Below are 25182 nucleotides of genomic sequence, written 5' to 3' on the forward strand. Positions count from 1 at the left end.
GGCATTTCCCAGTTGTTTTTTTTTTATATTCAGATTCCACAGGTTCCTTCACTCCTCTGACGACGAAGAAAAAATAGTTAACATTCTCTACTTGAAAGTCCCGTTTTTTGGGCTACGATAGGTCTAACTAAACTCAAGTTCACACGCACGTACCTCCGCCCTGCCACTTCTTGTTTTGCTCTCTTTTTAGGAGCATCATAACAATTAATTCTTCACCTGTAACGGTGCTGTTCATTGCAATGTGGGCCACACTAGAATTTTTTGAGGATATATTAGCGATAAGAAACGCTATGTGCTATCACCTGTATCGTGTAATATTGTGTCCAGAAAAAAAAATCCCCGCTTTTACGTGGTCTAGCAGACAGGCGTAGGAATTCATCTGTTTTGATGGAATACCACGCATCGGTCTTCTTCCACTAGTTTTCGTAGAGCAGAATTCTCTGTTTAGTGACAGACGGAGAAGGAGAGTGGTCATTTCGAGGCTTCAGTTATCCCAATGAAACTCTCCGCACCACGTTAAAAAAATTGTAGTAATGAACTCCGAAACTATTCGCCACTCTTTTTGCTAACACTGCAACATTTCATGATGACGAATGGTCCACGACTCCAGTATATGTCTATCCGCACGAAAACATTCTCTGAGGCCTATTGTTGCTTGTTCACAAGAAGTCTCGGATTGCAAAATTTCCCGGTGCTGTTTGTGTCTAAGGGCTCGATTATTTTTCCGCTCTCGGTCGCAAAAAAGTACCACTTTCATGACTGCATTGTGTTATTGCTTAGAGTCTCTGATATAATTTTCGGAGTTATTACGACTACAGGCTGCTGTTATACGGTGAAAGCAGTTTGGGACGGTGTATTTAGCCCTGTGTATTTGCTTGCGTGGTGCGTACACCGCCGTAAATCTATAAGTGGCTGGCCGTGCTCGCAATGTAGCGTACCTCGTGTGTCTGGCAGCGCAGGTTGGATCGACTGCAGATCGATATTTAGCGGGCAGAGATTGGAGGACCGGGATAAGAGTTTCAGGGGCAGTACTTGAACACGCGCTGCGCGCCATTGTCTCGCAGCGGGACGAACCGCCGTGCCGCGCCGCTCCGCGCTACCATTTGCCGCCACCGCTCGCTCACTAAATTGATCCGATGCCGGGAAACCGAAACCTCCAACCTATATTACACTTGTGTTTATCCTGCCCACGCCAATCCCGTATACTTAAATGCTAGTCATATTTCTTGTTTCGAATATCACGTCGTATATTTTAGAGACAGTTTCCAGAAGTAATTCGCAAGTCACTTGCTTGAGGGCCCTCGCTCTAAAACACTGAAAGTATCGGAATTTTCTCACTTTCGTTTACGTCAGTCTTGGAAGCGGTACCTCCCAATTTTCATGGTCACAACACAAAATAAACAATTATTCGGAATTCTGTCATCGCTCCTCGTAACAAACGGTTGCGCGCTGATGAAAACGATGTAACCACTGCCCTGTTTGGAAGAGAGAACGGAGCTGGGGATTTGGAAATTTTTCTCTCGCTTAAGTCAAATTCATTGAGAGAAAAATAAAACACTACACTATACAGTAACTAAGCCTTGTGTGAATAGAGAATCAGGTAATGAAGAAATGGCACAAAACGCCGCTGTAACTTCGCCACTAGTATTCCTGTGGCATCGTCGAGCGGCATTCTCACGCCAGTTGTAGAGAGTTCAATGTTGGTGAATATTTAAATAATAGGAGCTACTTTTCTTTTGACTTGAAGTCCCTGTATTCTTCTTATCGAAAATGATACAGGTCCGCTAATGTAACCTCTGTAATGAATACCGTCTTGATCTTATAGGCGAAAGGAGTAAAGCGAGAATTAAATCTAAAATGCGACAGGTGCACATTTGAGTTTAGAGGTATATGTTATCTCCATAGTCAATCAGTCACAGCATGCTAAACATACCGAGTAACATAGCTTCACAAATTTCCGTTCAACACCAACCAAAGGACACTTAGGTTAAAGAAAAAAATCTTGTGTGTATGGTGCATTGCTGCCTTCGTACGCTGAAAAATGTTATTTTAAAATAATCTACCAAACCTGTAAATTGTCATTTCTTAGTGTAGAAATAGTCTCGGACAGAAACCGTATTCAGCTACATATACTGGCATAATTTAAGGACACAAGTGACTTTCGCATGATGTGTCACTGCTTAGTTACATAGATCGATGTAACTTCGGCCGTACATATAGAGAACTACTACAGTGTAGTGCAGAAGGCAGTTAAGAGAACTACGAAATGAGAGGAACACAAATGATATTTTATTCAAAGACAATAATTACACTGAAGTCACCGTGATTTATAGTTCCCCCCTGGACGTTACAAAAGGCGGGACGTGATTCTTAATTGCGTCTGTGTGATCACAACGGATGGCGATGCATGCTGTGCAACGTGCAGCCACAAGATTGGTAAGGAGTTGGTGTGGTACGGCGTCCCGTTCCAGGACCTGTGCGGCTGACAACTGCAGGATGGTCCTGCTGCAGTACGTTTCCCCAACACATCGCACACATGCTCGATGGCATTTAAGTCGGAGCAACGGGCAGGTCAGTCCATTCGCCGACGATCCTCTGTTCCAAGAGTTCCTCTACCTGCGCTGTTCGATGCGATCGCGCTTTGTCATCCATAAAAATGAAGTCACGGCCGAATGCATGCGTAAAAGACGCACAGCGCACGCGGGGAAGGAGTACATTGTGACAACGTTGACCAGTGAGCTTACCGTGTTCAAAGATTTAGAGCTCAATACGACCATGCAACATTATACCTCCCCACACTATAACACCTGGACCACCAAAACGACCGTGTTCGACAATGTTGAACCTGCACTCATATTGCGAGTGTTGGGAACACGTAATATACCCCGGGACATTGTTGAACGTGATCGTTTTATTGGTCCAGGTGCGATGACGTAGGAGGCATAATGTTGTTTGGGCTTACTGAGCTGCAAATCTTTGAAAACGATACAGACACCGGTCAACGTTATTGTGACTGTGTACTGCTTCCCCATGTGCGTCGTTTCAGGGGTGCATTCGGCCCTGACTTTATTTTTATGGATGACAAAGCGCGACATCATCGAACAGTGCAGATGATGGAGCCCTTGGAACAAGAGGATATTCGGCGAATGGACTGACCTGTTCGTTCCCCCAACTTAAGTCAAATCGAGCTCGTGTGGGATTCGTCGGCGAAACGTTTTGCAATACGTCCACATTTATCAACGACGATCCAGTAGTTGTCAACCGCGCTGGTGGAGGAATGGGGCGCCCTAGGACGAGAACTCCTTACCAACCTTGTGGCCAGCCAGCATTGGGAGCACGCTGCAGAGCATGTACAGCCCTGTTAGAGCCACGTCCCGCATGTTGTAATGTGCAGGAGATCGTCGGAATCCCGGCGATTCCAGTGTAATTATTGTCATTTGTGTACGTCTCATTGGGTACTTCTTTCCGTTACCTTCTGAACCATACTGTAGCAATTCTGTCTATGTATGTTCCAAGTTTCATCGACTTGGTAGTGACACTTAATGCGAAAGTTATTTTCGTTTTTAATTTTTGCACACACAGGTGTATTACTTTACAGTTTGTGTTAAGCGATGTATATCATCTAATGTATAGCTTGGTAAACAGCCACATGAAAATGTCCAAACTATAAATTATCGTACAATGGAACATCATTATGCAAAAGAAATTTTTTTTATGTTCTATTCATTTTAGAACCAATTTTCAAAATGTATAAACAACACCAATAGAAGCACAGTCACGCTGAAATGTGTAACCTAATTGTAACTAGACGATGTACTGAAGCTGTAATGAATTAATTCCTGCAGAACATATAATACTAATTCACAATGCCAACCCCATTTTAAAGGAAGAGGTCGTTTTCGGAAATCGTGGTAAACATGGTTCAGTTCAAATTTGAGCTTGGTGAATGACAGCAATAGTGGCACAGTTGTAATGAGTAAATATACACTACAGGACATTAAAATTGCCACACCACGAAGATGACGTGCTACAGACGCGAAATTTAACCGACAGGAAGAAGATGCTGTGATATGCAAATGATCAGCTTTTCAGAGCATTCACACAAGGTTGGTGCCAGTGGCGACACCTACAACGTGCTGACATGAGGACAGTTTCCAACCGATTTCTCATACACAAACAGCAGTTGACCGGCGTTGCCTGGTGAAACGTTGTTGTGATGCTTCGTGTAAGGAGGAGAAATGCGTACCATCACGTTTCAGACTTTGATAACGGTTGGATTGTAGCCTATCGCGATTGCGGTTTATCGTAGCGCGACATTGCTGCTCGCGTTGGTCGAGCTCCAATGACTGTTAGCATAATATGGAATCGGTGGGTTCAGGAGGGTAATACGGAACGTCGTGCTGGATCCCACCGGTCTCGTATCACTAGCAGTCGAGATGACAGGCATCTTATCCGCATGGCTGTAACGGATCGTGCAGCCACGTCTCGATCTCCGAGTCAACAGATGTGGACGTTTGCAAGACAACAACCATCTGCACGAACAGTTCGACGACGTTTGCAGCAGCATGGACTATCAGCTCGGAGACCATGGCTGCGGTTAGCCTTGACGCTGCATCACAGGCAGGAGCGCCTGCGATGGTGTACTCAACGACGAACCTGGGTGCACGAATGGCAAAACGTCATTTTTTCGGATGAATCCAGGTTCTGTTTACAGCATCATGATGATCGCATCCGTGTTTGGCGACATCGCGGTGAACGCACATTGGAAGCGTGTATTCGTCATCACCGTACTGGCGTATCACCCGGCGTGATGGTATGGGGTGCCATTGGTTACACGTCTCGGTCACCTCTTGTTCGCAATGACGGCACTTTGAACAGTGGAGGCTACACTTCAGATGTGTTACGACCCGTGGCTCTACCCTTCATTCGATCCCTGCGAAACCCTACATTTCAGAAGGATAATGCACGACCGCATGTTGCAGGTCCTGTACGGGCCTTTCTGGATACAGAACATGTTCGACTGCTGCCCTGGTCAGCACATTCTCCAGATCTCTCACCAACTGAAAACGTCTGGTCAATGGTGGCAGAGAAACTGGCTCGTCACAATACGCCAGTCACTACTCTTGATGAACTGTGGTGTCGTGTTGAAGCTGCATGGGCAGCTGTACCTGTACACGCTCTCCAAGTTCTCTTTGACTCAATGCCCAGAGGTGGTTGTTCTGGGTACTGATTTCTCAGGATCTATGCACCCTAACTGCGTGAAAATGTAATCACATGTCAGTTCTAGTATAATATATTTGTCCAATGAATACCCGTTTATCATCTGCATTTCTTCTTGGTGTAGCAATTTTAATGGCCAGTAGTGTATGTTACAGTGCGGTCAAAGTACGGAAGTGCAAGATCCCTTCAAAATATCTTCTGATTTGCATTATCACATAATTTGTGATTCTAACATCTGATTGTTCAGTTAATAAACAATCCAGAAAACAATTAAAATGAGCTATCCAGGAAAAAATAGTTTGGTATGAGAGGGACGGCTACAAATACGAGACAAAATTTCTTGTGAGTTCTTGAAAGAGAACGGTAGAAGTGTCGTGCATTAGTTTTTCACGGGCGAAGTATGTATTACCCAATACCATAAACAAATATCAAACTGTCTTTTATGTAGATGCCTCGTAGCATCTTTTCAAACACGAGCCTGTCAGTAGACAAGCATTATTGTTCTCTCAGTTGAACAAGGATAGGGAAGAATTGAATTATCTCCTTTGGGAGAAGCCGTTCCGACATTTGCCTGAAGTGATTTTTGGAAAGCACATGAAAAATTTCAGTCATAGGTAAAAAGAACGGGAGTTAAACAGCAGTCCAGTTGAACTCACGTTGATATTTTCGTATATCATTGTGTAAAATTTGGTTTCGGGCAAACAGAGCGTCCCTATACTTAACAAGCTTACTTCTTATTACACGCTACATTTCAAGACTTCTTCGTTTATTGACGATAGGACAACGGAGACTGATATTGGGCCAGGAAGTACTATGGTGGTACAATTGCGTGACCACCATTTTACAGCAAAGTTTCACTGTTTCCTTCAATGGCATCATGGCATGTTATGTTTGCAGCACCAGAACAAGCCAAGGATGTGCAAGCCAGTGTATCATTGGGTGTTTGTTTCCATCTGTAGTTAGCTGAGATAAATTCTACTGGGTTTCTCGTTATGTAATGCTTCCCGAGTATTGTCACTAAGATGTGTGCCAGTCATACATTCACCGACATTTTTCGGTGTTCTAAGTCGTGTTATTTCTGGTGGTATGCTTTCTTTATCGCCATACAGTAGAAGACATTTGGATAGCTTTTATTCAGAATCTAAAAACCATCGATTTTATGTTGTTTGAAGCTGGCAGCTACTGTAATCTGTGTTCTTTCTCCTTATTTATTGTTTCATGGTATCTGATTCCTCAGTTATACGGTACTGAATTGTAGTGCACCGATGTGACAAAAGTCATAGAATAGCGACACGCACATATACAGGTGGCAGTAGTATCGCATACGGAAGGTAAAAAGGGCAGTGCATTGGAGGAGCTGTCATTTTTACTCAGGTGTTACATCTGAAAAGGTTTCCGGCGTGATTATGGCCGCACGACGGGAATTAACAGACATGGAACGCGGAATGATATTTGGAGCTAGACGCATGGGACATTCCATTTCGGGAATCGTTAGGGAATTCAGTATTCCGAGATCCACAGGCTCAAGGATGTGCGTAGAATACCAAATTTCAGACATTACGTCTCACCACGGACAACGCAGTGGTCGACGGCCGTCACTTAATTACTGAAAGCAGCGGCGTTTGCGTAGAGTTGTCAGTGCTATCAGACAAGCAACACTGTGTGAAATAACCGCAGAAATCAACGTGAGACGTACGATTAACGTATCCATTAGGACAGTGCGGTCAAATTTGGCGTTAATAGGCTATGGTAGCAGACGACCGACGTGAGTACCTTTGCTAAAGGAACGTCATCACCTGCAGGTGATGACGGTCTCTCCAGAGCTCGTGACCATATCGGCTGGACCCTAGACGACTGAAAAACCGTGGCGTAGTCGAATGAGTCCGGATTTCAATTGGTAAGAACGGATGTTAGGTTTCGAGTGTGGCGCAGATTCCACGAAGCCATGCAACCAAGATGGCAACAAGGCACTGTGCAAGCTGATGGTGGTTCCATAATGGTGTGGGCTGCGTTTGCGTGGAATTGACTGGGTTATTTTGTCCAACTGAGTCGATCATTGACTGGCAGTAGTTTCACTGATCAGCCAGAGCATTATGACCACCTACCTAACAGCCAGCATGACCACCTTCGGCACGGATAACAGTGTCAATGCCTCGTGGCATGGAAGCATTGAGGCCATTGATAGGTCGGTGGAGGGACTTAGCACCACATCTGCACAGAAAAGTCACATAATTACCGTAAATTCCGGGGAGGGGGCGATAAGCTCTGATGCCAAATTCAGCCCTATCCCAGATGTGTTCTATTGGGTTCAGATCTGGCGAGTTGGGGGGTCAGCACATCAATTGAAACTCGCCACTATATTCCTTGAACCACTCCATCACACTCCTGGCCTTGTGACAAGGCGCGTTAGCTTGCTGAAAAATGCCACTGCCGTCGTGTAACATGATTGTCACGAAGGGGTTACGTGATCTGCAACCATTATACGATACTCCTTGGCCGTCACGGTGCCTTGCACGAGCTCCGCTGGACCCATGGATGCCAACGTGAATGATCGCCTGAGCATAATGGACCCGCAGTCAGCTTGTCTCCGTCCCGAATGCAGAGGTGTTACCGCGCCCTCCCATCGGCATGACGAAGAAGGTATCGGGATTCATCAGACCATGCAACGCTCTGCCACTGCAACATCGTCCAGTGCCTATGGTCACGTGCTCATTTCAGTCGTATTTGCCGATGTCGTGGTGTTAACATTGGCATAGTTGGGAGTGTTCGGTGAACTTCGTGTTCACACTTGTACTCTGAACAGCGTTAAAAGTCTGGTGTTAGTTCCTCCACTGTTCGTCACCTGTCCTGTTTTACCAGTCTGCCCAATCTACGACGTCCGATGTCTGTAATGAGGCGATATTGCAATGCCTTTGTTATTCCGAATTGCGAAGCAATGTTCCATTGCCCGCCCGGCTAGCCGCGCAGTCTAACTCGCTGCTTCCCGAGCGGGAAGGCGTGCCGGTCCCCGGCACGAATCCGCCCGGATATATAATCAGTTGTACCCAAACATCTGCTTAATATCTACTGTTGGACGCGACAGTGACATAAATTGTTTCCTTTATTACCCGGAAAAAAATAATTCGGAAGCAACATAAATGGGAAAGGTGAAAATTTTAATAATATCATTTTCCATAGTTTTACAATGCACTTCCCGTAAAACAAATAAGAAAAAATTATCATAAGTGTAGAAAATAATTGACTGGGGACAGAGAGACAAATATCATCACAAGAGGAAAATTTTGTTCACAAAATAGCCAGAAAAAATTCATCATCGGCGTTTGTTGCTTATAAAAAAAGTAATAAGAAGCATGTAACCAAAGAGATGAAAGAAACAAATGGAATCTCAAATGATTTTTACATTAAAATTCAACAAACAAATTTAAGGCTATGTGGCATGTTTTAAGGGAGAGACTACAAAAAACGGGTAGAACACCAGAATACTAAGCCCCTGGAAACTCAGATGTATTATCTGATCTTCAAAAAATAGCAACCATCTTTAATTCTTAACTTACGCATTTATCTGGAAATCTTGTAAAGCAAGTCTCACATCGTACTCCGACAAACTCTATATCCAACAAGTGAGCATGAAATGTTGCAGACGAGTAAAGAACTCAAATTAAAATCGTCCTATAATGTGGACGGTATACCAGATTTTATCTTTAAAAATGTGCTTTCTTAGTAGTGAAGACCACTGTAGACATCTGCATTTGTTCATTGACAGAAGGTATTCTTCCAGAAAAGTGACAAACGAAAGTGAAGCCTCTCTTCAAAAAACGACCTAGAAAGACACATTAAACTCATGTTTACACACTTATGTAGCAGTTCAAAGTTGAGCAAAAATTCTCCAGTTTTTCCTACGTATTTGTGGACTTTAAACTAGGTATGTATGCCCGCAATCTTCAGATTTTAATAATACTTGTAGCCTGTCTATTTTAATTAACTCTGTAAAAACTTTCTCTATGTCAGTATTCGTTTCTTAGTCGGCAAACATTTGCGCTTTTACCTGCTTTCTAGGATATTCGTACTTGCATGATGTGTTAATGTATTTAATGGCTTAAAATTATCGTAGGGCTTTTTTTTTGTCCTAACTTGAAATAGTTAGTGTTGATGAAAACATAAAAGATGTCTTGCCGGGTAAATGTTTTTCAGTACATTAGAATTTATTTCTCCAACCATTATTATAAATTTGAATTCTCCGGTAGCTTTAGCTAAGAGCACTTATAATTGATCTAACAAAACTATTTATCTACAAGCTAAGTCATGAGAAAAGATCCAGTATCAAACGTATTCTTCTTCACAGTGGTTTTATTTGTAGTGCTGCTACTTCAAAACATGATTTGTACTTTTGACCATTGTCCATGGTTACTGTATTTCTTTTTCTTCGGTACACGTGTTGCCACTGCCACCTCTTCTCCCTCGATCACCACCCTTATGCCGCAGAAGCGTGTGAGTCTTTTACAATCCTGTAAGTTGTCAACAATTAATTCATTTTCTTTTACTCCATGTTGTGTCATAACGAAGCAATATGGTGACTCACTAGCCATCATTATTTTCAACTCTTCTAATTTCTTTTGAGCGTTTTGAAAGTGGTGTGCAAAATTATCATATTAAAATGATTCACGTATCTTCCAACTGTTTTATGTTTCTGGTTTTCTTACAAGCGTTCGTGTTTCATCAGATGTGTATGTCACTGCGTCGTGCTGCTCCTGCCACCTCTTAGCAATGCTGCTGCTGGTGCTGCAGTTGAAAATGGTTCATTTGTTTCCTTCTTGTCTCACCTAAAATTTCGGTTCCTCAGATACTGCTGGTGACGATGCTGTCAACTCTTCTTCTGCTCCTTCTTCTTCTTCTTCTTCTTCTATTGGAGTATGTGCTGATATTGTTGGAGGCGCCGTGATCGTTCTATGAACCTCAAATCTTGCATTTTTAATTGCTTGCAGTAATGCTTGGCCAGTACTGTCTTGCCATGGTAGTTTCTACGTACACCACGTCTTAACGAATACCCTTACTAAACAACTGCCTTGAATGAAAGTGGTACGTTTGAAGCTGCTACATATTTTTGTGTATTTCTAGCGTGTTGCATATATGTTTTTATTTACACTTAAATTTTCATTAATATTTCTTTCTTTTTTTTTACACAGGAATTTTCAATCAAGTCATTTATGTAAGGAATCCTCTTTATCTTTTAGTACTTCGTGTAAATCCAATCGTGTTGCACTCTATTTGAATATTTTCCGTGACTGCTTGATGTGCATTCATGCAAACTGCGACGAGACAATATGTATAGATTGCCTGCACATAACATATTACCTTTGTCATACTTTGCCTCGTCACATTTTGTACGAAAGGTAATAATATGTGATTAACTATCGCTGTTAAATTTGGCGTTCAATTAAGAAATAAACTCTTTCACATCGAAATTGGGTTTGAATTTTTGTAGGTCTAATATACAATTATAGTTAAACTGTAACACTGGCATGTCTGGTGACACAAAAGAGGGCGCCGGTGGGCCTATGTGCACGCCACCTCTCTGCCGTATCTGCCATTTAAATCACTTGTTTTGGTTCAGCCGTTCTACATGTCGTCTTACGATGACGTGTTGCAAGAAAACATGCAAATCATGACTCTTGGGTCTCTGCTTTTAATCGTGATTTGTCATTGGGGTATTTCATAAGTTAATCCTTCACATTTATTTCCTGTCCGAAACTGAATATGTGTACAACAACTTCACGACTATTTCCATTCGATTCCACTATCACACAATCTTTTATCTACATTCCCCCCACAACACAATGCAGGTGATACCGCTTGTAAGACAAAGCAAGGTGGCGCAGTGATTAGCACAATGGACACGCATTCTGAGGTTTAGGGATTCAAATCACTGTCCGGTCATGCCGATTTACGTTTTATGTGGATTCCCCAAATCATTTAAGGCCAATGCGGGAATTATTGCTTACAAAAGGACACAGCCGATTTTTCCACATCTTTCTACTACCTGAGCTTCTGATCTGTCTCTAATGACTTCGTTGTCTTTGGGATGTAAAACCCTAATCTTCCTTCCTTCCATTGGGCTATAAGTAATTCTGTCAGAGGCAGCAAAGATCCTAGAAGAGCAGTTGAATGGGTAATACACTATTGTTTGGAAAAAGTGAAACACCAAGACCGAGAGATGTGATCACGCTGAAATTGATTCCACCGATTAGGGACATGACGCTACACAAATGATTCGCATTACAGACTTGTGCATGCGCTGTTGCTGTGGAAATTCAGCACGGATTAGCGCCACCATGTACTGCAATCAGAGTCGCTAGACGTCGTGGCATGGAATGAAAGAGTGCCTGAATATGCTGCTGGGGAATACTCTGTCACACGGGTTGTGGGCGCGTCCACAATTCGTCAACTGCGGCAGCAGGAGGACCTGCAGGAGAAGGCTTGCACATTCCTCGCCACATGTAGCCCGACGAAATATGGCATGTGGAATGTTCAGCAGGAGGGGCAGTGCCTCGCGCTGTAAAACATACCTGTTGTAGCGGTAGCTCTTCAGATTACCCTGAAGACATAGCAAGCGAGATCGCGTGTTATAAGCAATGAACCCCAAACCATCACACTTGGCATTTGCCCACCATGCTTGTCAACAGTACAATCTACACGATTGCGTTCACCACGGCAGCGTCGAATGCGTATTCGGCCATCACAGTAGGTCAAGTTGAAGCTGGACGCGTCCGAAAATACTACATTTCGCCGCTCAGCACTCCAGGGTCCGCGTTCGTCTGCGGCATTGGTGGGTTGTGGTTACCTGAAGCCGACGCAATGGCATGGGTGCCCCAAGTCCACCCCGCCGAAGACGGCATCGAATCGTCGACGCAGACATGTCCGCACACATTGCAGTGCTCCAACGTCGCGCCAACACTGTGGACGAAGCTGTTTTGGACGTTATGTCCAAGAGGACAAGATTGTTGTCATCTCCCCCTTTGATCACATTATGTCGTCCGGTACCCTGTCTGCGCTGTGTACGGCCCTCCTCTCTTCACTGGTTCCACATAAGCCTCACTGTTGAAGCAAAGTTCCCTGTAAATAATTACTATTAAAAACAGTCTTGATCACGATTTATTTTACAAGGTGACCGGTTTCGACCACTACTGTGGTCATCTTCAGACCATTGAGTGGGAACCCCTAACCTTAGGACATCACAGAACACCCAGTCATCACGAGGCAGAGAAAATCCCTGACCCCGCCGGGAATCGAACCCGGGAACCCGGGCGTGGGAAGCGAGAACGCTACCGCACGACCACGAGCTGCGGACGTATGTGTCTGGGTTGTTGCCTTTTCCGAAGAGGTGCGTGGGGAGGGGGGGTAAAATTTGTAAAGGGAGACCATGGGATGAATACAGTAGGCAGGTTCATATGGATGTTGGTTGCAGTAGTTACTCGGAGATGAAGAGACTTGCACAGGATAGGGTAGCAGGGATAGGTGCATCAGAGTCTTTGGACTGAAGACCGCAGTAACAAGTAACAGTATATGTCATGAGCGCATCGTCACTTCTTCGCCACGTATTGCAGTTTGCTGGCGATAATGGCTCACTATTTAATGGGTGATTTATCACAACTTCTGAATGAGGTGGCATCCAGGAAACGAATCACATCATAGCACAGCACCGACATCAGGATAGCTGCGCAACGGGAGGGCACCTTCGGAATTTAGCTGCCGTTCTTCTTTTTTATTGTACAGCAGTGTGTGCTGTTGTATTATACCGGCTCAGTTAATTGAACCATTGGCTCATATGTTCGATGTTGTATTTCCGACAGTTTCTCGTTCCAGGATGCTTTCGCATTGATTGGTACTGATCTTATCCGTCAGTCAGTCGTTTTAATTGCAAAGAGTTCACGTGGTTTGTTGTATGACTATGGTAACTGCTTTAATTATTAAAACTGTGTGCCGAACGGGGACCTAATCCTCTTCCTCGCGGGGGAAATATTCCTTCATGGTCAGCTATCCAGCACGACTCAGGGCCTATTGTCCGTACTTTTCCTAATTCTATAGAGTTGCTCTTCTTTCGGTACGGGAAAGTGGGTATGTTTTTTTTCAAGTAGGCCCTGGTTAGTTCAGTTGGTACGATCACAGCCCGCGAAACATCAGTGATGCGGGTCAGACAAGGATACCGTATGTATATTTGCCCTCACCGATTTGGTTCGTATTGATAAGGTGTGTAGAACATGGGCAGAACTTTAACATATGTAAAAAGCAAGGCGAAACTGTCAGCCGTTTTCGAGAAAATCGGATCTGAAGGTTTTACGCATGTATATGTACTTCTGTGTGGCAACTAGCAGTTAAGGAGTCTGTAGCCGACTTAGTAAGCGCTTGGTTTCATAAGATGAAAGACACTGAACTGAATCTTGCTGCCGATAGTGTTCTTTCTTTGTTTCCGCGTACTTCTTATAACAGATGTTGTGCAAATTATCAGTATCTAAGGAATCATTTATTGTTCACATAAACTTCACCTTGAAAATTCGGGTTTTTCTTAAAATTTTGAAAGTGGTTTACCATTATAGCCGTATTCTTGCAGGTACGTTTCAACCCACCAAGATCCCATTTTCCCGGTTACGTACAGGTATGGTACGACTCACCGTATGAACTCATTTTCCCAGTAAGACTTCAACAAGTTTTGACCCACCAGAAACAGCAGCACAACTTTCGGTTCGTGGAAAGAGAAAAGGAACAGCGATCACAAACACAAAGAGTACTTGATTCGTATGTTAGCCCCCGAGATAGTTACATGTCAACGCTCCAAGATGTCTGATGTTACGAGTAAATGTATTAGTGTGCCTGGTACTTCGAGAGCAAGAGAACGTGAACCTCATTGTGAAGTCTAATCGCTTTAGAGTGAAGTTTCAGAAGTATGATTAAAGACGACATTTGTGCACAATAAACAGCTTGTTCTGCAAACAATCTCATCGCTTCGAAACCTTCCGCTGTAATAACACAAGAACACATGGAAATTGGAGAAGTAGAAGTTTCGAAATGCTAGCGGAGAAACAAGTCGTGGTACAAGACGAATTAATTGCCCATCAAGGCATCGACGTAGGGTGTGTTTGAAGAAACTGGAGGTGGCGCTTCATCTTCATCAGACGATTACGAGGCCTAAGCGAAGCAGTCGAAAATGGTCAGCGACTACATTCCGCAATATTACGAGATTAGGGCCGCCGTTCTAGCGAGAGAGCGTCCAGGATGGAGTTTGGCTACTCTTCGTAGAATGAGAGCTTCACACCTCAAAGGCAAGAAAGGTTCGAAAAGATGTTCTGTGGAACAAGACAGAACATTTGTGGACCAGTGATCGTTTCATAGAAGCTCGAGAATGTAATTAGTAGGTGAAAACGAGAAGCCAGCAGCAATCGGCTCTTGCTGCTGCTAACCAATTTCCTGATTTAAATTTTCAAGCTTCTGACTTGTGGATCGTGCTTTTCAAACAAAAACGTCGGAGAAAAAGATCAGATTTGTATCTGAGAAGGGAAGCGCTTCACTGCAACAAGTCCTTGATGCTGCAGCAAATTTCCGAATGCAGACTCGAGCCTTCATACCAAAATACGACAAGGACTTTATTATTAACACTAATCAAACGGGTATTACACGTAGAAGTACCTGATTCATTTACATCAACTGCAATACTATTTTTATAGACCATATGATGCTAATTTGTAATGTTTGTTCTAGGGTGCAAATATCAATTAACTTATGACAAAACTCTCGCCGATCGCGGAACAGAGATGGTTCTTCTGCAGCGAAACGCTATATACAAGTTGACAGATTCGTGCAATCCACAATATGCTGCACCTTATCTGGAAAATTACTACCAACCATTTCGTTTGCTTACAAGAGACCACTGGCTCATTTGCATCAAGGGTGCAGAAAGCTGCTCATGAGTAGGTACACAGATACAAAAACGTTATGATAACCTTCAAAGTCCGGCAATCTCATAATAGTACTATACAGGAAATTTCTAATTGGCGTCTTGAAGCTATACGTGAGAGAAGAACAATTTCTTTTGATCCTCGATTCATGGGGAGGGCAAACGAATCCGGTTTTGTACGACGAAATTTTTCAAGATAGAGAGAGGCTGCCAACGTGCAGTATTAAAAGTAATTCCTCCAAAATGTACTCTGTTGGTGCAACTCTGCGACGTTTATTTTTACACGCAGGAGAAAAAGATTATAAAACGACTAAAAAATTGCTCGTACATCACCGAACACAATAGAGAGATAGCTTCAAGAGAAGATTGCATAAAAATTCAATCAATCGTAAACCATCAGTTGCCTGTCCCTATATTCGGTGATATTCTTGGTACGCCGTGAAAGTGTGTGATGGCCGAGAACCGTTAATGAATGTAAACCAAGTTTGTTTTGCAGTAGAAACATTGGAAAAAACTCTGCGTTCGTTACGTGTGCTGTATTCCACAATAATTATTGTTTAACATTTTTCAACGATCGGTAACATCCTGATTCGTGCAGTGCTCCATACGTGTCACAAACATGGGTACAACAATGTCATAAAAAGACTATACTGATTTGATTCAAAATGATCGTGTATCCTTTTCATTTCCAGTGTCCTTACAAAAATACTCCTATTTTATTTTCCTATTTTTCAGGACGAATATTATACAAATAATAAATGAATCATTAAATACTGATAATTTGGACAGTCGTAATAAATCTGTTAGAGTTACGTGAGAGTAATAAAAAAAAATCAGCAACAGCAGTGAGATTCGATCCAGAGACCTAGCGCTTATGAAACTAAGCACTTAATCACTTTTTTAAATCTCATTTTATGCATTATTATTCATTGCAATTGGTCCCCTTCAAGTTCATCGTTGATCCATCCACTCAGTTTCTTTTTAATTACAGAGGGCAGCTAGCCCTCTGACCGAACACACTGAGCTACCGTGCCGGCAGCACCTGGCTATGAGCTTCTTGTTAGCGACCACACAGTAGTGTATACATACGCAATCTTAAAACTTTCTAACTCGATTTTCTCAAAACGGCTGAGACTTGCGCCTTCCTCTTTGCGTAAGTTGAAGTCCTAGCCATGCTCTACACTCCCTGTCAACATGATTCAAATCGCTGAGGACAAGATAGCTCCCCTTTATGAGTTGATCTGGTAGACGGTTGTAAACTTTTGGCAAGTTAGATTAATTCTTATTTGACCTTGGCCCGTCTATAAGGATCGATCGAAACTCGTGAGGAAGAGCGCTGTTATCAAGTGCAAAAATGTTCGCGGTTTTTTGTAATTCGTTTTGAATGGAATGAAACTGTGCGACTTTTGTACAACGTTTTTGCATTGAGAGGAATCTATCCTGGAAGGTCTGTAAAATATCCATGTATACCTGTCATAACCTTTTCATTTCACTTTAGACAATTTCCAACCTCAAGTTTCTTTAGATATGGGAATAAGTACAAGTTAGAGGGGTGCCAAATCTGTTTAATACGATTTATGTCCCAAAAAATTCATATTTCAGATCTGTTTTCCCATTGCCTTAGGTACAGTGTGTCCAGCGAAGGTGTATGTGAAAGCTGCAAAAAATTTTTGCATGATTGTACAGATGGTTTCTAAATACCTCGAAAAGCTGTTAACAGATGGCTGTGCTATTCGTACAGCAACAGCGAGCATAATTAAACTCGTCATCTGCAAGCCGTCTTTGCAGTCACACCACAGTCTTTTCGAAATGTCCGCCATTCCCAGTACGAAGGTGGCACAAATGAACATTGAAATTAACTGTCACAACCTGTAAGGTCTCAACTGTAAGGGAGTCAGATGTCAGACAGATCATCGGTTCAAGCTTGTCCAGCATGGTGGGATGGTCCCGGCAGACAGTGTCTTTCACTGTGCCCACAAAAAGTAGTCACAAGGAGTATGACCGGGTGACGCCAGTTCATCCGTGCGCTAGTAAATTTACGATAATCCAACGCAGTCACTCATGTCCGGAAGTATTCATCAACAAGCGAAACGCCTGTTCGGTGGTATGTGGTCTGTCCATTTGTAAGAACCACTGTTTGTCCCTGTCGATTCTCCAGTGCTAGCTGTGAGGCGAAATTGTTCCAAAATTGCAGTGCAACTTAACGTTTTTTTTTTATTCTTTTATGGTGATGGTTTATCGCATGAAACGTGGGCTAATAGTGCCTCTACTGCATTCCGCAGCCCAAACATTAAGTTTGTGAAGATAAATTGGTTTCACTTCACACAGAGGGAGATTTTCGGAACTCTAGAATCGCTTTTTTTTTACCCCATGACTCTGTTCAGATGTTGGTGTGCTTCATCTGTGAACCAGGTGCAGCCAATACCAAATCCATAATTTTCAATCATTGTGAGAATCTGGTTTGCAAAGTCGCTCCTTTGTCACATAGCTCGTACAGTTATACTGTGGTGGCTTTGGATTTTGAATGGAAACGTGCGTAGGCAATATTTTCTGGACGCTCGAACGCTTCAAACCAGTCTTCGCTGCAGTTCTTCGGACGGATTTCCTTGGATTTTGCTGAATAATTCCAGAAACCATTCCGATATTTTCAGGAGTAACTACAGTTTGCCTGGGCCCAACATTCCCCGCTAGATCGTCAGCCACGCCTGTCTGTCCCTTGGAAGAGCTTGTGAATGGTTTCCGCATCAGGTCCTTTTGGCACTTTAAATCGTGTTTGAAAACTGCCTTGTTGCCATAGGACTGTGTTACAACCTGTGGTATTCCAGTGCCAGAAAAATAAGTTGTTCAGTGCAGTACATTATTCCAACATTTTCCATGTACGCTAACCATTTTTCACGTTTCAACAGTGGAGCTGATCACTCTGAGCTGCGGCGAACTATTAAGAGGCAATACATAATGCGATTACAGCGCCATTTGCTAGTCGCTTTTCGAACTGTTTCGAAACTGTAGTATCACATTCTTACTGCTTTCGCGCTGGACACCCTATACCTTTATTGTCACGATGAAAGATTTGTTTTCATTTCGTACTCTTGATTTCTTCTTATCTCTTTTTTTCGTGCAAATGGCCCACCGTAGTTATTGCTTTACTTTTTGCGATACAATTAATTAGAAAAGAAGGACGTTTGCCTCACGGAAAATACCGTCAGTCCTTTTTTCCCCCGGCTTCCACCTACTGTTTGAATTTGACTTCAGTTTATGTCTGGCGTGAAGTGGTGGACGCACGTATCACCCACAGTAACAAATCGTTTCAGGAAATCAGTTAAGTTATTTTTTAAATGGTTCAAACTTGAACTGATTATTTATTTGACTTTAATGTTCCCTAATCTCTTTTATCCTGCTCTCGTGACTCCTGCGCTAGATGTACGATGGAGGTATAGTACTTTTAGTCCTCGAATTCCAGTTCTCTACGTATACCCAACAGGGTTTCGTGAGAACAGCGTGTACCGTATACTTTCTCATGAAGTTGCCTGAGCATGTTGGGTACAGGTTTCGACTTCTTTGTTCCATGTTAAGTATATTTGATTAGTTCTCCAATCGCTGGAGAAGTACTCTAAGATGGGTCGCACTAGCGTACTCGTCAGCAGATTGTGTCCAAATTTATGGTATACGCAGGACTTGGCCAGAAATGAAAGTGACATAAGTAGGGGCTTCAAATGGCCAAGCATTTAGGAAAAATATCATTTTCGGAGCGGGTCAGGCAAGACATGAGCCTTTTATGTCAGGTAACGTAGTTTCCAGGCAGCAGGAGTACAGATCAGTAATCCGAGGGTCGTGGGAGTCGAGTCCCTGTGCGGAAACTTTTTATTTTCAATTTTTGCATTACTTACACTGCAAATAAATCGAAATAATGCTCAGTATATTGTAGCTTTTAATATTTTCTTAAAAGATATAAAAAAGGTAAGGTAAAAGAAAAGTTTGGTGGATGAATATGGGACAAAATGTAGGACTGTCGTCATTACGTCATCAAAATTTGGAAAATTTATAACCACCTTATACAAAAACTTTTTGACTGATGCTATGAAGCCGTACATGCAGGAGAACAAATTTCTTTTGTTTCTTTTCAAGCTCAAGGATTGCTATCATGATTATCTCCAAATGCACTCTCTCGTGTAACCCGGCGACGTCTCTTTTTCTCGTCAGTTAATAAAACTTGATCGAAAAGCTTCAAAACTGCACGTATCCCAGTGGGAGAGGAACAGAAATTACACCCCGAGAAGACTGCCTCAAAATCCATTCCACTGCCAGTATATGGTGTGGTATTCTGCGGCACTGTGCGATGAGAGAGAGCCTTTTATAAATGTGAATTAAGTTTGTTTTTCTATAGAAACTTTAAAACCACTATGCAATTGTAAAAATTCGGCCCATGGTTCCATGATCAGTCCTCTGAATAACTGTGCTGAAAATTCATGAGGGAGCCCAGCTGCCTTCATCAGTTCTGCCAGTTATCCAGAAAGGAGCAAGAATGGTATTAGATCCCTGACAACAGACATTACTGGTGTCAATGTGAGAAGCAGTCTGTCCTTGACGCTACCCCTGCCTTCAATTGCTCAAAGGATGGGATTTTCCAAATTTGGACGATTATTCACATGGTAACCACTGAGTGCACACTGGATCTTTCACCCCCCTCCCCCGATGCTATTTTTTTAAGAGAAGCTTCCAGTGCATAATTTTCAAGCTACCTGCATCTAGCAACCTCTTCTTTTCTCTCTGTTGCTGCTCTTGAGGAAGGAGAGGCCACAACTCAAGCATAGGAGGCAAGACCTGCTGGCTCAATCTCATCATTAGATGGAAGCAGTGCACTGAAACTGTTTGTTAGAAATCTGGGACTAGCCATTTAGACATGCTCATACATAGCATTCAAATCTTGATAAAAAATAGACAAGCAAATAATTTATAAGTACCAAATATGATAAAAACTGGTTGTTGTGCACTTCTATATGTAATAAACTAAACTAAAGGCATTGCCTGAATTAAGTTCTGCAGCTGCTCCAAATGTCCTGCTGGTAACTGCTTTAGGTTTTACGCATTTTCATATAAAATTATCCTACTGCCTCCTCTAATGTCTTTAAGGTGTGAGCTATTTTGTTTGACTATAGTCACCAATCATTCAATACCGAAAAATGCACTTTCACAATGTATTCTTCTGTAGGTGCAGGTTTGTTACATACTTTTAATGAATCATCTTCAATGGAGGTATGGACCACACTGAATTTTGGTGCCCATTTTTCGACTGTTGAAAATGAAGGAGCAAGTTACTTTCAAATCTTTATTGCTAACTGTGGATGAATTGCCACTGGTTATAAACTGCCCACATCAAAAATTGTTTTGACAACATATTATTCCAGTTTACCCATTTGAAGGGAATACACATAAATGGTTACTTTTAAAAACAAAATAAAACAAAACTATTCCACAAATAAAATTGATCACCTGTCAGTTTCTCTCAGACATAAGGTGCATATGAACAAGAAATAAAATATCATATGCACAAAGAATGTATAATCAATAATGATATCTCAAGTGACACATAATGTAAGAAGATATAAAGCATAACCTTTGCAATTCGTAAGTAGTTGCTCCTCCATGAAATTTTGGCTGATTGGCATGAACTTGAATGGGAGAGGACACCTTTTTATATAACTTGATCAGTAGTGTTGCCTCATTTAGCAAAATTAATGCCGTTAACAAATGATAGAAAGATTATAGATAAGTATAATTGGTTGTCACAAATGTGAATGGCATGGAACAAATCTTGCAATCCTAATCAGATTCTACATGAAAATCCTTATTTTTGTCAAATTGATTGCTGTTTTGTACCAATCAATGGAGTGCATGTTTCATTGAAAATATTGTCTTTTTTGTATCATTAGTGATTTTCTGCCAGAGTTTACTGCAAATGTGGGGTCTATAAATAAACCGTGGCATAATCAATTCAACATGGAAAATGCTAGATAAGTTGGATAGAATTGTTGTCCACACCACTGCTGTCAGTTCACTCTTCATTGAAACATGTTTAATCAATGTTCCACTGTCTTATTGTTTCAGTTGTTCTGCTGGATACAACACGGGAAGAAACATTAGAGTGGACAAGGTATCCATATGGACCACAGGCAGTCACACCTGGGGTATGTTTATGACTGTATGTTGATATAGTTTAGTAGTGAGGGATAAGTATTTTGACTTTCATTTTTATGTGGTATTGAATGATTTATTATGAGGACACACAAGTGTACTAAGAGGTGCCCTTGGGCTGCATGCGAGGGTGGTGGTACAGAGTCCGTAATGGCAATGTGCATGGGAAAATGAAACTTTCATAACTTGAGATGATTCATATATTTGTGTACATTGGTCAATCAAGGTCACAGGTTTATGATGGCATGTAAAATTAAATTACACATTCACAATGCATAGTTCAAAGTCCATTGTTGAAGGCTTTTGGAACTGTATTCCTTACAAAGCCCTAGGCACACATTCCTTACAAAGCCCTAGGCACACATGTATCATTGTCTTAACTAGTAATGAAATAATCACCACTGATGCCATATCTGGTAACTTGGCTTTACAGAGATGAGACCATCAGCTCCATGGCAGTCAGCTACTACTTTAGAATACAAACCTCATGAAAATTTTAACTACTAGCTTATTTAGAGGCTCGAAAATTTCATTCTTGCTCTGAAATTATAGATTCGTACAAAGGTGTTGTCACTCATGTCAGTAAACATAATTTACTGACAGAATGCCATTAACATTTAAGCAATTAGTCATCTTGTAAGACCACTCCTTACTGTTTGCTGTGTTTATGACAGAAGTGGCTTAGTAAGATGTTATAAAGAGTGGCCAATATTATTGGTTTAGCAAAGGGATTTTGATTGTATCAACTTAGATACACACCAGTATGACTTATCACCTGTCACAAAACAGAAAATGGGAAAGCATTATTTGTGCATCAGGGTTCTGTTTTCAGCCCACTTACTCTGCTAAGAGTTCTGTTGTTAAATATGTGTAATGACTCAAAAATTCTTGTGGTAAATTGAAGATGCTGGAGAGAACATGAACCATTTTTTAAATGGTAGATTACGATTCAAGTGAATGACTGCTTGCTGAGGTGTGCAGGAGGAGTCGTCTAAAACGACCAGCATTGATGTGTTCCATCAAAAGTATGGGAGGAAACTAATGATATGAAGCTAAATCAATTATGTGGTAGCTTCTACTTGGATTGTGGTAACTGCTGCTTGTCATCGTGTACTAGACTTGTATTGCATTTTGACATAATTACTATGATTAGAGGCTACCATGGCTACAGTACATTTTTTTAAAAAACCCTTGTTTGCTTCTCTCCTTTGGGCAAACACTAATGTCATCTGCTTCTGAGTAAGCTGAGCGCTTTTCATATAAATGAAATGTGCCTGACTGTAGCTTGTAAACATGTTTTGTACTGAATTCTTTTGGAAAAGTGTTAATTGCTTATTGTTGTTTTGCTCAAATGCACATTTTGTTTGTCTTTTCTTTGACCGTAGCTATGGAAATATGAAAGTCCCTAATGCCTTTCAAGACACAGAGTATTGGTTATTTAAATGTATGAATGTGAATGCACCAATATATATTATAGAACTAGTGTTGTTAATTTGCTTTCAGTGGGTTGAAGAAAGCTTCACAGACTTCGAAAAAGGGATAAATTGGAGATCGTATGTTGTTTGTGATGTGGCCTACAATAATGTTAATAATTGGTTATGGACGCCATTTGTGGAGAGAGGAATAGCCAACCGAATGTACATTGAGATCAAGTTTACAATTAGAGATTGTTCATTGTTCCCTGGCAATGCTCTATCTTGTAAAGAAACATTTAGCCTGCTATATTATGAGTTTGATGCTGCAACGAAGGAACCTCCGCCTTGGGAACCAGAAAGCTATAAACTTATTGGTAAGTGCACAATATTCTTCTATGATTGCCATTATTTACTTCTTTGGAGAAGAAAAAGTAGAAAACTTGAGACACACACACACACACACACACACACACACACACACACACACAGAGAGAGAGAGAGAGAGAGAGAGAGAGAGAGAGAGAGAGAGAGAGAGGATGGGGAGGGGGGGGGGGAATTGTTTACAGATAACATTTTATACACACTCCTGTTCATGTGAAAAAAGGTTAGGTAAGAATAGTGAATGTTGAATTTTTTTCAGTAGCTCTTTGGTTTTGACTGTTTACTTTTGTTTCATATAAAAGTTACACTATGTAACTGTATATGTTGTAGATACATTTTGATCTTAGCTATATATTATCAGCATTGTTTTTTCCCTTTTTATTATCAGTTAAATAGTTTGTTACTAACAGTGTAACGTGAAACCTAAAAGGATGTATTGTCAGCATTTTATGGTAACACTTCTTCCAAACAGTACAATTTCAGGTTTATATCTGGCCTTCTTTAAAAGTATACTATGGATTTCTCGTGAGGTTACTAGGTCACTGGTATTATGTGAGATAAAGGAAATATTTTATTTTTTTCCTCTTTTCTTTTCCTTAGGGATTTATGTTTATAATACCACAATATTATTTATAACTTTTGACTGTTTGTTTTCATTCAGGGCACTTAAAAGACTCACAGACAATATGCAAAGTGTTATTTTAGATCACATTTTCAATCTTTTCCTTAGGCTAATGAACATGACTTTTGTGAAGAGGGTGTAAGGTATTGAATATTCAAATACTTCCACTAGACAATATTCATCGCTTAAGGTAGTGCAAATGATGATAAACTAGAGCAGCGGTTCTCAAACTTGTTTGGTGACAGAACACTTTCATATTGCCAAAAATTTTACAGAGCCCTAGAATAAGTAAAACTAGGTTTTATGTTCATTGTTTAATTATAATTATTTAATGAAAATGTTACAAAATAGATACATTATACACTACTTCCTTCTGTAGCAATATACAAAATAACACACAATGATACAATACAAAAAATAACACTGTATTGATTCCATTGTAAACTAATAAAATTGTTTCCATTTAATGGGAGGTATGAAGTTGTTTTTTATTTTTGACCAACTGTTTAATGTCTGACTTGATCGAAGAGTGTTGAAGAAAATGTGGAATACATTTCACATAAATTTCCTCAGCATGTTACAGTCTTAAGTGAAGATTTCAATTTACGAGATATAGACTGGGACACTCAGATGTTTAGGACGGGTGGTAGGGACAGAGCATCGAGTGACATTATAGTGAGTGCACTATCCGAAAATTACCTCGAGCAACTAAACAGAGAACCGACTCGTGGAGATAACAGCTTAGACCTACTGATAACAAACAGATCCGAACTTTTCGAGAGTAGTGGGAGGCAGATTTCAGACTACCTAACAGATCAAAACGAAAATTTCTGTTCCGACACTGACAATGTTGAGTGTTTATGGAAAAAGTTCAAGGCAATCGTAAAATGCATTTTAGACAGGTGTGTGCCGAGTAAAACTGTGAGGGGCGGGAAAAACCCACCGTGGTTCAACAACAAAGTTAGGAAACTACTGCGAAAGCAAAGAGAGCTTCACTGCAAATTTAAACGCAGCCAAAACGTCTCAGACAAACAGAAGCTAAATGATGTCAAAGTTAGCATAAGGAGGGGTATGCGTAAAGCGTTCAGTGAATTCGAAAGTAAAATTCTATGTACCGACTTGACAGAAAATCCTAGGAAGTTCTGGTCTTATGTTAAATCAGTAAGTGGATCGAAACAGCATATCCAGACACTCTGGGATGGTAATGGCATTGAAACAGAGGATGACACGCGTAAAGCTAAAATACTAAACACTTTTTTCCAAAGCTGTTGGACAGAGGAAGACCGCACTGCAGTTCCTTCTCTAAATCCTCGCACGAATGAAAAAATGGCTGACATCGAAATAAGTGTCCAAGGAATAGAAAAGCAACTGAAATCACTCAACAGAGGAAAGTCCACTGGACCTGA

The 25182-nt window shown here is 41.4% G+C and overlaps 1 protein-coding gene across 4 annotated transcripts in view; it reads left to right on the forward strand.

Moving 5' to 3' along the window:
* LOC126470175 (ephrin type-B receptor 1-B) overlaps nucleotides 1-25182 on the forward strand; it is a 360567-nt gene that overhangs the window by 191280 nt on the left and 144105 nt on the right. For all 4 annotated transcript variants that reach the window (XM_050097822.1, XM_050097821.1, XM_050097823.1 and 1 more), the window contains exons 3-4: nucleotides 21272-21351; nucleotides 22862-23147. In XM_050097822.1, coding sequence (XP_049953779.1) covers nucleotides 21272-21351; nucleotides 22862-23147 — 366 coding nt within the window. The remainder of the gene's footprint in view (nucleotides 1-21271; nucleotides 21352-22861; nucleotides 23148-25182) is intronic.

This window comes from Schistocerca serialis, chromosome 3 (genome assembly GCF_023864345.2).
Source record: "Schistocerca serialis cubense isolate TAMUIC-IGC-003099 chromosome 3, iqSchSeri2.2, whole genome shotgun sequence".
Classification (NCBI taxonomy): Eukaryota; Metazoa; Arthropoda; class Insecta; order Orthoptera; family Acrididae; genus Schistocerca; species Schistocerca serialis.